The sequence below is a fragment of the Sminthopsis crassicaudata genome, chromosome 5 (genome assembly GCF_048593235.1).
Source record: "Sminthopsis crassicaudata isolate SCR6 chromosome 5, ASM4859323v1, whole genome shotgun sequence".
Lineage (NCBI taxonomy): Eukaryota > Metazoa > Chordata > Mammalia > Dasyuromorphia > Dasyuridae > Sminthopsis > Sminthopsis crassicaudata.
In genome coordinates this window covers 53192577-53205467 of record NC_133621.1, presented here as the reverse complement: position 1 = coordinate 53205467, position 12891 = coordinate 53192577, and the positions used below count along the sequence as shown (strand labels likewise).

Below are 12891 nucleotides of genomic sequence, written 5' to 3'. Positions count from 1 at the left end.
GGTGGAAAAGATTGATCAACCTGGAAATTCCCCCAAACTAAGGCAATAACAGGAGCAGTCTGTATCCTAACAAAAGGAAGATCTGAAAAAAATTACTTTAAATGCAAATATGGTTCTACATTATCTCATCTGTATTTATATCATTCATTCACCTTGGACTTCTAACAGGATAAATCTTATATTTATGAAAGATGTGATTTGTAATCTTTTGTCAGCCCGTTAAATTCCTGAACATGCAGAGAAATATGCAGTTATCACAAATGGTGAGAAATTCACATGCTTCTACCATCAATCAAAGCAGCTCTACTTCTGTAAATTTCAATCAGTAATGCTGACAATTTAACATGTTCCTTTTTTCTGAAAAATGGATTTAAAATTCTTGGGATAAAAATAGACAATATTATAACTATTAATGAACATGGGGCTTAATCTAATTGTTCTTTGAAATAATAGTTCACATTTGTGTAAGGATCAGAGATTCCAAGATAGGTAGGTAGGTAGATGGGTGAATGGATGGATGGAAAGATAAACAGATTGGCAGATAGATGATAGATAGACAGATAGATAGATAGATAGATAGATAGATAGATAGATAGATAGATAGATAGATTCGATAGATAAAGTGGATGGAAAGGCAGAGATCCCAGAAAAATTCCTTATGAATATATTACTATCACATAGATAGATAGAAGACAGATTTATAGCAAATGAATAGATAGATAGATGGATAGATAGACAGATAGATAGATAGATAGATAGATAGATAGATAGATAGATAGATAGATAGATAGATAGATAGAGGCAGCTAGGAGGCACAGTGGATAGAGCACCAGCCCTGAAGTCAGGAGGACCTGAGTTCAAATCTGGCCTCAGACACTTAACACTTCCTACTGTGTGACCCTGGGCAAGTCACTTAACCCCAATTGCCTCAGGGAAAAAATAGATAGATAGATAGATAGATAGATAGATAGATAGATAGATAGATAGACAGACAGATAGATACAGACAGACAGACCGATGGATGGATATTTAAATGGATAGATGGATACACAGATAGATGCATAGCTACATAGATAGACTGATGGATAGATAGACTGATGGACAGATAGGACAGATAGATGGATGAATAAATCAGTAGATAAGTAGATGGATGAATGGATAGATTAGACAGAGATATTTATATAGATAGAAAGAAATGATAAATAGAAGATAGACAGACAAGACAGATAGATGAATAGATAGATGTATAGGTAGATGGATGTATAGATAGACAGACACATGGAGAAGTGTGCATTTTCCCTTCTTAGGCCTCAGTTTTCTCATCTGTTAAATGATCAAGTTGGACAAGACTCTCTCTAAAGATACTTGTAGATCTAAATCTATGATTTAATATTAACATACAGTATGAATACCAGAAAATTCTGCGGAGAGCAGAATACATTCTAGATGTATTTGTGTCATTATGAGTTCAAGACTTCCTATGCTTAGTAACCCAAGAAAAGGGGCAATTTTCAATCCTCGTTTCAAAACTCTACAGGCAGGATCTGGTGGGACTTCTCTAAGTGTTCAGATCCTGCTGGGACACTTCAGTACTCTTTGTAGAATATGACAATATTATGAAATGCAACAGCAGTCATCCTCTGCTTTTTAATCATGAGTTCTTTCCTGCAATCTACTATGTGCAGAATGCTCTGCTACTTAAGAGAAAAAAACAAAATTAGAGGAAGTTTCAAAAAAAGATGACTCATTTGTGGCACCTAATTAGAAAGACACAAAAGTGCTGGATTGGGGTGACAGGCTAAATAGGGGCCGAGACCCTTGCAAGAGTCAGCTGTTCAAGAAAAGGAGTGCAGTGGAAAGGAATGTTTTTATAACAGAATTTTGGGAGGAATTTGTGGGCTAGGGAAAGCTTTATAGGCATGAAAATGAAGAGAAAACTATGTGGAAGTATTGCTAATTTCATTTTGCCATTGAAGAAACAGCAGAATGGGAGCATTGAAGGTGGGATTCAAACCAATGAATTCCAAGTCCAATGTTCCTTTCATTATACCGCACATTACTCAGTGCTCCTATTATACAAAGTATACAATCTATGAAGTAAGATGAGGGAAGGATCAGTCCTCTGGGATGCAAAGGAGTAGTGAGAAGTTCCTAGAAAGATAGATAATGATCAGATTTTTAAAAATTTTGACTGCTAAGCCAAGTAGTTGGGTTTTTACTAAATAATGGGGAGTCATGGAATGCTGATGAGGTAGAGACTTGTGTCATTTACACATATATATATTACTTAGAGAGTGTATGTGTAAATATATATATATATATATATATTACTTCAATACTTCTATTCCTGTACATGATCCACTCAAATTCAAACTTTGAGTTACCTGTCAGAGACAGAAATAATGTAGCAGGTTCAAGAAACATGTTCTAAAACAGAGGTTGTCTACAGCCTCCTAGAAGTCCACAAGCTCCTTTCAAAAAGCCCATGACAGAAAAACTACTTTCATCATAATGCTAAAATATTTTAATTACTAATATATTACTGTAAATATTTCTATATATAACCCACATAAACACATTTGGAGAAGGGTGTTTCTCAGTGATTTTCAGTATATAAAGGAGTCCAGAGGATAATGGTTGAAATCCACTGTCTTAGAATATTCAAAAGGTAGAGGCTATAGCATATAAGTATAATTACCTATTAGCTAAAATAAATTTAAAGCAAAAAAAGAAGAAAAAGTAACTGGAAGTCTTGGAGCAAAGGAAATGATTAAGGTTAGAAGAAATCAAATCAGACAGGGAAGACAGAAAAGACTGAAGATGCAGAAGCCTAGATGAAGTAATTAACATGTTGCCTGAAGTTCATTCACACTAAGCATCTTTCAGTCAATCAATATATATATATATATATATATACATATATGTATATATATATATAAATGACAGATTTTCTCTTAATTTTTTGTAGTAGTAGTAGTAGTAGTAGTAGTGTAGTTAGTAGTAGTAGTAGTAATAGTAATAATAATAGAAGTACTATTGGTAGTGGTAGAGTGGCGGTAGTTGTAATATAGTAGTGGTATTAGTATAGTAGGAATAGTAGACATAGTATTTTTAGTTCTAGTAGTAGTAGCAGTATAGTAGTGATAGTAGCAACATTAATAGTAGTTATAGTTGTAGTAGTAGTTATAGTAGTAGTAGTGGTAGTAGTAGTAGTGGTGGTAATGGTAGTTGTAGTAGTAGTAGTGGTGGTGGTAATAGTAGTAGTAGTAGTAGTAGTAGTAGTAGTAGTAGTAGTAGTAGTAGTAATAGTAGGAGTAGGAATAGTACTGGTCGTAGTGGTAATGGAGGTGACAGGAGTAGTAAAAGCATTTATAAAAGCACTTTAAGGTTTGCAAAGCATTTTATAAATATCTCAAGTGATCTTCACAATAATCCTGGGAGACAGGTGCTATTATTATCCTCATTTTACAGCTGAAACTGAGGCAGGCAGATGTTAAGTAACTTGGCTATAATCACATAGCTAGCAAGTACCTTAGATATGATTTGATTTCACATCTTTCTCCTGGTCCAGCACTCTATTCACTCTGCCCTTCCTTATCACAAATTAATATTTTTTTTTAAGTGACATGGAAGCAATTCATCTTTCAAAGGGAGGCAGACCTGGTGATTTGTCATCTTGAAAACTAGGACAATAGAATTTTGAATTGAAAAGAATCTAAAAGTGATCTCCTTTAATAGATCAGAGAAGCTCAACCCAAAGAGCTTAAGTGACTTATCAAGATCACTAAGTATGATCACAGGATCAGAGATTTGGGGCTTGAAGGCATTTTAGGAGCCTTGAAGGGCAACTTCTTCCCTTTTCAGATGAAGAACTGAAACCCAGAGAGGTTGTAAACTGCCAATATTCATGTAGCTATTAAGTAGCAAAGTCAGAATTTGAACTTAGATCCTTTAAGTCCAAGCTCAGCACCCTTTTCAATGGTACCATATTATAAACAGCCAAAGTGGGAAATGAGTCCCTTGAATCCTAATCTTTACACAAGCAAACCTGGATCATAGAATGATCATACTGCATTGAATTGCCTACAAATCATATTTGGACACAAATGCTAAATTAAATTTTATCTTATGACCAGTCATTTATCCACCCAAACTTAAGCTCTTTACTAAAAAATCCCTCTCAGGAACAATAGCAAATAAAGCCTCATGGACATTTATCTTTTCAGGTACTTAATATTGGAATAGACAACTCAGATAATTAAAGGCTAGAATATGCTCAGGGAGTTTGTAGATAACATGCCAAAGTTGTGATTGCTAAGGAGAACCATATTTTGATCAGAATATGACCATCCCATATTTTGGTCAGAAAAGAAAGTCAGCCTTCCCTCTTTCTTTTCTTGAAAACATCTGCTATTTGTGTGCGAATTTTGGAGAACAAGGAAGTCACTGGCCCAGGACAACTCAATCTCCCAAATCTCAGACAAGTTCTCCCTGCCCTTCCCAAAATCAACTCCTTGCAATTGTCTTCAGGAAAGAACAAGCTGGCTGTTACTTCTCTACTGATTCGTAGTACTGAATCACTAGCCTTGTATTTCACATCACTCCTTTTATTCAGAAGTTGTTTCTACCAAACACAAACCTCTCTTATGAAACTTGAGTTCATTTCCTCTATGTCCTTCTGGGAAATGAAAAACAGTTGGTCAGCATTCTTCTTATAAGAGCTATTTAACTTGCTTTTAGAAGATTATTAAGTTGGTCTTTAATATACTTTTTTAGAAAAGTATCTGATCCCAATATGGCTAAAGAACACTGAATTTAGAACCTCCCCATTCCAGTCCATGCTTCACTCAGTGATCCTCCTCCCCAAGGCAGGTCTGACCATCCCTCTCACCATCCCTTTTCTTTAATAAGCTCCCTTGGCTGCCTGTTTCCTCCAGGATTAAATAGGAAAATCCTCTTTGGTTTTGAAAGTCCTCTACCTGCTCTTTCCTGTACTCTTACAGCTTCATCCCTTTTCCATGCTCTATAATCTAACGACGCTATCTTTGTTCCTCTCCAGCTATACTTCATCTTCCTTTCCATTGCACTGATTGTAGCTCATACCTGCTATGTGCTCTCTCTTTACCCCTACTTCCTCAAGATAGCTCAAAACCCACTTCTTAGAGACCTCTCACCATACTCCCCTGCTAGAACCTTTCAATTTATATCCCTTGTGTACTGTATATATCTTGCATGTATCTGATTGTTTACTTGCTGTCTCCCACCTTGGATTTTAAGTTGAGGTCAGGCTTGGGGTTGGAGTTTTTGTTTAATTATATATATATACACATATATATGTACATATATATATGTGTGTGTATGTATGTATATGTATGTATATACACACATATACACATGCTTGCCCTGGGTCACACAACTAATAAGTGTCCAGGGTGGATTTGAACTCAGGAAGATGGAATGTTCCTAACTCCAGGCATGTCACTCTAACCACTGTACCACCAAGCTGTCCCTGACTGGCATATAGTAAGGGCTTGATCAAAGCTTGATCAAATACTTCCCTCTCTGATTTGTGATGAGGTATCAAAGAGACTGGAGGGTGCCACATAAAAAATGTTAAAGCATTATGGAAGTGTCATCCATTATCAATGGAGTCACTACTTTATATTAAGAAGATTGGGCTAGATCTCAGATGACTCCTATTCTCCCTTGACTTCTTTCAATTTTGGCCCAGAATCCCTACTTTTCCCATCAACTCTTCCTGACTCAGTGCCCAATCCACCTTATCACCTGGAGCTTCCTCTTTGCCAAGGATCACTGATAAGTTCATGCCCTTCATTTGCCAGGCTGATTTGGGAAGCTTTACTCCAGATACATCACCCATGTGGAGCAGAGCACAGGCTCTGTTTTCTCCTTCCATCCTTCTCTCCCACTCAGTTCTCACCTCCACCAAGAAAAGCAAGCAACCCTCTGGAGTTCTGTTTCCCTATCCCCTCCCCACTTTCTTATGACCAGTCTTTTACCCATCTAAACCAAAGTCCTTTCCTAGAAAATCCCAACAATAGCAAATAAAGCCCTATGGACATTTATTTTGTTCTAATCAAAAGAGGTAGCCAGGTGATGGGAAAGAGAGAGAAATGTGTGAACTTTATGATCTTAGGTAAGTCACAATCTCTTTGGGTTTCAGATTTCCTGTATATAAAACATGGAAAACAGAGGGTGTAGAATCTAGGCTCTGCTACTCAAAATTAATATGACCTTTGGAGACTTAATTCACTTCTTTGTGTATCAATTTCTTTATTTATTACTTATCCTTTTCTTCCTTATTTTGAAATCTTATAATTATAATAATAAATAACTAAATAATAATCTGCGTATAGCCCCATAAAGTTTATAAACAATATCCTTACAACAATGTTCTAAAACAATATGAATGTCTGGGCTTTGAAATGTAACAGGTCTTAAAATTCAGCTAGCTCACCCATCACTTTTTATAGATGAGGAAACTGAGGTTAAATGATTTGCTTTGGGACCCCCAGTGTCAGAGTCAGGACCGAAACCCAGCCCTTCTCTACCAATGGGAGTTTTCCCGCTACACCTGGCTGCCAGTCAGCAATGACCTCTGTGAGGCTATAACAATGTGGAAGTCTGTGAACTCATTCCTCCAACATGTTCAAAGAACCGACATCACTGGACAAGCTCACCCCAGTGACCCCCTCCCCTTACCCAAGCCATACAAGACTTACCTAGCAGCTGAGAAGCACCACAAGTGAGAGAGAGGAAGACCAAGAACAGCGAGACCTTCATGATCAATAGTTCATTCTTTTCTTCTGAGGAAGCCGGGGGAAAGAAAGAAAAAATATGCCTAAAGTCTGAAACCAAAGTCACCTTAATGGGATAGATGGTGACAACCACTTCCCCCAGTTCCTTCCCTTCTCAGAACAGCCTGTCAGAGAAAAAATTGCCGGGTTAGCTCTGACTTTTAAAGAGCTAGTGATTGAGGGGAAACCTCCAATAAGGAGATATCCTGTCACATGAGGATGTTTGGAAAAACAGGAATTCAGTTACAACTTTGCTTTGTAAGCTAACTTCTGAGAAACACAGATACAAAGGAATAGAAGGAGAAAACTGAGAGAAAGACAGATGCAGGAGGAGGAAAGAGAGGGAAAGAAGGTGGAGAAATGAAGAGAGGTGGGAGGAGGGCTGAAGGTTTGGGACAGAAAAGTTATAGGGAGAAAAGAGAATAAGGGAAGGTGAAGAAGATGAGAAGAGAGTTAAGGAAATAGAGATGTAGAGAGAAAAGAAAGGTAGAGGTGAAAGAGGAAAAGAGAAGAAGGAAAAGAGGGAGAAAGAAAGAATTAAAGACAAAAAGATGAGGGAGAAGAGAGAAAGAGGAGAGGACAGGAGAAGGGGAAATATGTGACCAGCAAAAGGCAGAGGCAAAGAGAGACAGAGACAGAGAAAACAGACATACACAGAGAAAGACAGACAGATATATAGAGAGAGACAAAGGGAGGGAGAGAGATGGAGACAGAAAGACAGAGACCAAGACAGACAGAAAGAGAAGGGGTGAGAGAGGGAGAGGGAGAGACAGAGATAAGAGAGAAGGGGGGAGAAAGAGAGGGAGGGAGAGGGAGGGAGAGGAAGAGGAAGAGGAGGGAGAGGGAAAGAGGGAAGGGGGAGAGAGAGAGGAGGAGACAGAAAAGCAGAAAGACAGAGACAGAAAAAACTGACATACACAGAGAAAGACACAGAGAGATAAAGAGACAGAGACAGACAGACAGAGACAGAGGCCAAAACAGAGTAGGGGGTGGAGAAGAGACTGAAGGCAGAGGGAGACAGAGAGGCAGAGAGAGACAGAGAGGAAGAGATGGAGAGAAAGAGAGACATGGAGACAGAGAGAAAGATAAATAAACAGACAAAGACACAGACACAAACACAGACACACAGAAAAGCTAATGGGACAATTTCAAGAAAGAGGAAAGTGATTGGGAAAGTGATAAGGAAAGAATGTAAGGGAAACAAATGAACAAAAGATGATAAACTTGGGAAGAAATCGAGAAGGCAGGGGTGAAAGTAAAATGCAGAAGAGGAACAATCAAGGGAGACAGATGGGCACACGGAGGTATTAGGGTATCAAAACCTCCGCTCTTGTATGGCACAGGGGGGAGGCAGTTCCTTGAGGTGTCAAACTCAGGTGTGTTCTGGAGCGTCTAGGATCAAACCAACAAGTGTGACTCAAGTACTTCTGCTCTATTAGAAGTGTTAGGAATAACATGTACTCCAGAGGGGATGGAGAGAGGGGGCAAAGAGGAAATTCCTTAGGAGTCAACCCCAAAGTGTTCCAGGTGTTTTCCAGGTTCTGTGTTTGTCTCACAATTTTCTAAGCTTATGAAACGAAGTGATCCATGCTGCCTTTTTTTTTTCCTCTCCTCCTTCCCTGTCTTCTCTTGCTGTCCCTTTCTTTTCCTGTTGGAAGGACTCTGATAAAAGTTTATGCTTTTCTCTGGCAGTACAATAAGCGACTTTGAATAAAAGTAGGTTTAAGAGAGGGTAAGAGGAAGAAGAGAAAGCTTAAGTACAAGAAATCATGCTAAGGTAAGATGATTCAGGAAGGACCTCAGAATCCTTTTCACATTTAAAATAAGTAGGCACTCTCTGTTATGTTGGGGAAGGGCAGGGGATCTCTCAGATGACATGTAGTCATTTCATCCTGCTCCCACTGAAGAAAGGTCAGCAATTTTTTTGTTTAAAAAAACTCTCTCATAAAACCCAATGCGAACCCCGAAACTTTGTTGTGCTATCTTTTAAAATAAAAGTAAAAAATGGATTATCTAATTTTTTTTGTTTTTTTTTTCCCAAAGCAGATAATGAAAATTGGCTAACACTACAAATGTTAGAAATATAGTCAAGAAGAATAATGAAAAATATTTTAGCTTTCATGCATGTGTTGTCAAGTCCACACTTATCTTTGCAGTAATGTTATGAAACTTTCCTGCTTCACAAAAGTGAAACTTTCTTCAATAAATTAATCTGTTGGTCTTTTGTATTTTTGAATATTACAAAATTAAGTTTTTACTGACAGCCAAGAAAGAGATGGCTTAAAAGATAGGACAGAACAGATATGTTTCTTTCTTTCAGAGCCAATGCTTGACTGAAGAAAAAAGACTGAGATGAACTTGGGCAGAATAAAAATGCCCCTTTCTTGCCTGTCAAGTTTTAATTAAGTTTTTAGGCATATTAGCAAAATTATTCTCTTAAAAAATAGATGTTGACCTTGAATGATGAGTTATTTTATCTCTATAGTAATCTGAGTAGTTTCTTTGAATATGTCAAGACCAAGAAAGCAACTGAACAGGCAAATAGCAGAGGCAGTTAAGAATTTACCTCTAAGGTTTCCCCCATTTCCATTTCCATTTACAAGAAAAAGCTTAAAATAGTGAGCAACCTTGAACTTTAGAGTTAATTAGTGATTATTGAACAGATTGTCATTACCTATTTATGGCCTAATTTGAAGAGATAAAGATTTGGAAAATATATGAGACAAGTCACTATAAATTAGGATGAAGTCTTTCACCAGAGGAAATCTAGCTCTGTTCCAGGAAGTTATTGAAAGGCAAAACTAAGCAAAAAAGCTCTCATGCTGGGTTGGCCCTTTTCTCCTACCACCTTCCTGGAAGATGAAAGCCTGAGCTGTTGGTGATGTAGCAGCAACTGTCCGTCAGTCACTAGCCCTGCAGGCTGATGAGCTACATCAGGATGAGGAAGAGTCCTGCACTGAAGGCAGACAGAATTCACTGCTATATCCTGCTAGTTATCAAAGGTACCAATCAATGCCTCAATCACTATCATGAGCAATATTTTATTTTCCTACATCCAAGGAAACATAAAAAAAATACATCCAGATCCATGGGAGAGAAGAAATCCATTAGGGTGTTAATCTTCTGAGAAAAAATGGTTATTTGCCAGTGAAAATGTCAAAAAATAAAAGAATAAAAGAAAAGAAAAAAAATCCTGCTTTATTCAAGGCAGGAGAAGCTGGATGCTACTGGTACAGAATATTCTATCAGCTGAGAATACTGTATTTGATCTGCCTAATTGTCTTTATCATAAAAGAGGTTTTAATCTAGTTAGGAATTGACTCCACATCACACCACACCATACCACCCCAAGCCATGACTATGCTCTAAACAAAGGATCATTTCCCCCAAAAAAAGTTTCATATAATTTGGCCCCTGATTGCCAGTCTTTTTATATCTTATTCCTCTCCATGATTTGCAAAATCCTCCATCTCTCAACTCTGGGAAATTAAAAAAAAAATGTTCTCCCATTTAAGTTTGGTTTTTTTTTTACATTTTTACTTAAAGTTTTGAGTTCCCAGTTCCCTCTTCTCCCTTGAGAAATTAAGCAATAAGATGTAAGTTATACATGTGCAATTATGTAAAACATTTGTATATTAGTTATTTTGTACAAAAAGACAAGAAAGGAAGGAAGGAAGAGAGAGAGAGAGATAAAAGAGAGAAAAAAGAAAGAAGGAGAGAGGGAGGGAGGGAGGGAGGAAGGATGGAAGGAAGGAAGGAAGGAAGGAAGGAAGGAAGGAAGGAAGGAAGGAAGGAAGGAAGGAAGGAAGGAAGGAAGGAAGGGAATAATAACATGCTTCAATCTGTATTAAAAAAATATCCATTCTTTCTCTAGAGGCACATAATATACTTCAGTATTAGTCCTTTGGGATTGTCTTGGACCATTATGTTGCTGAGAATAGCTAATCATTCACAGTTTTTCATTGTACAATATACTATTACTAGGTACAACGTTCTCTTGGTTCTGTTCATTTCACTTTGCATCAATTCATATAGATTTTCTGAAATCATCTTGCTTGTCATTTCTTGTAGCTAAATAATATTCCATTACAAGCATATATTACAGCTTATTTATCCATTCCTTAATTGATAGACATGCCTATTTCCAATTTTTAGCCATCACAAAAAGAAGTGCTATAAATGTTTTTATATAAATAGGTTCCTTCCCCATTTTTAGATGTCTTTGTGATATAAATCTAGCAGCGGTATTACTGGATCAAAGGGCATGCACAGTTTGATTTACCTTTGGCACAATTCTAACAAAAAAAAAAAAAAAAAGAAAAGAAAAACGTTGGATGTTGGAAAACTGGGACACTAATGAATTCTTGGTAAAGTTGTGAACGGATTTCAATCATTTTGGAGAACAATTGGAACTGTGACTTATATTTTTATAAATTTGACTTGGTTCTCTACGTATATGAGAAATAAAGAGAGACTTGTTGCAATTTCCTTCCCCCCCCCCAGTTTTTGGTTTTCTTTATAATTTTGTTTGTGCAAAATCTTTTTAATTTTATGTAATCAAAATTATCTATTTTATATTTTATGTTATCCATATCTTCTTTGGTGCTAAATTTGATGCTAAAATATGACAGATAAACTATTCCATGTTCTCTCAATTTGCTTATGGTATCACTCTTTAGGTGGTAATAACGTCCTCATGTTGACCTTTTACTTCACATACACTGAGAAATTTTGGTCTATTCTTAGTTTCTGTTATTGTTTTCCAGTTTTCCAAGCACTTTTTTTTTTTTTTTTACCAAATAATGAGTTTTTGTCCCGGAATCTTGGATTTTGGGATTTATTTTATAGTAGATCAGGGCTTCTTAACTTTTTCACTGATAACCCCTTTTAACCTGAGAAATTTTTATGTGACCTTGGGTATAGAGGTATATAAAATAGGTATACAAATCAAACATTTACTGATAATAAATCATAATTTTATGACCCCCCACACACATTCAGTCATGCAACCCATATAGGATCTCAAACTACAATTTAAGAAGCTTTGTATTAGACTCATTTACTATAAAATAATTTGTATCTAATCCATTTCACTGATCCATTGGTCTATTTCTTAGCCAGTAAGATTATTTTGTTAATTTGTTCATTATAATACAGTTTGAGACCTGGTTTAGCTAGATCACTTTCTTTCCATTTTTTTCATTGATTCCCTTGAAATTCTTGAGCTTTTGTTCTTCCATATTAATTTTATTATTTTTTCTAGCTCAATAAAATAATATTTGATAGTTTGATATGGCATTGAATAAATAAAGTAGAATTGTCTTTTTTAATATTGACTCAACATACCCATGAGCAATTAATATTTTTCTATTTGTTTAGATCTGACTTTATTTGTGTGAAAAGTTTGTTTTTTTAATAGTTGGTTCATATAATTCCTGAGTTTGTCTTTTATATTGTCTAAAATTATTTCCATTTTATAAGTGAGTTTATCCCATTCACATTTGTAGTATGATAACTGTGAATTTCCCTCCATGCTATTTCCCCCCCCTCATTTATCCCTCCCACTCTATTACCTCCCACCTTTCCTTCTCACAAGGGTTTTATTTCTGATCAGTCTTCCCTAATCTACCCTCCTTTTTATCAATTCCTCTTCTTCTTCTATTATTCCTTTTTAGCTTCTTATAGAAGATAGATTTCCTTATCAGAATAAGTGTCTTATTCCCTGTTTGAATCAATTTTGAGGAGAGTATCATCTATTCCACTATAGTATCTCTTTCATGCCTCTTTTATGTGAAATAATTTATCCCTTTCAATCTCTGCCCCCTTTTTCTTCTGGAATAATTTTCTTTCTTCCTCCTCTAGTTTCTTTTTTAGTATCATGCCATCAAAGTCACCTTCTGTTTATATATACTCTTTCTAACTGCTCTTGTAGTAATAAAGTTGTTTAGATTTGCAAATATTATCTTGTCATACAGAAATACAAACAATTTAACCTTATTGAATTTCCTATGATTTCTCTTTCTTGGGTTTTTTTTTTTGTTTGTTTTTTGTTTTTTTTTTAACCTGTTTATGT

General features: G+C 36.3%; 1 protein-coding gene across 1 annotated transcript in view; it reads right to left on the bottom strand.

Annotated features, from left to right (window-relative positions):
* MRC1 (mannose receptor C-type 1) overlaps positions 1-6955 on the bottom strand; it is a 101864-nt gene extending 94909 nt beyond the window's left edge. Inside the window, exon 1 of the mRNA XM_074266731.1 lies at positions 6744-6955. Coding sequence (XP_074122832.1) covers positions 6744-6804 — 61 coding nt within the window. The 5' untranslated portion in view covers positions 6805-6955. The remainder of the gene's footprint in view (positions 1-6743) is intronic.
* Positions 6956-12891: the final 5936 nt, after the last annotated feature.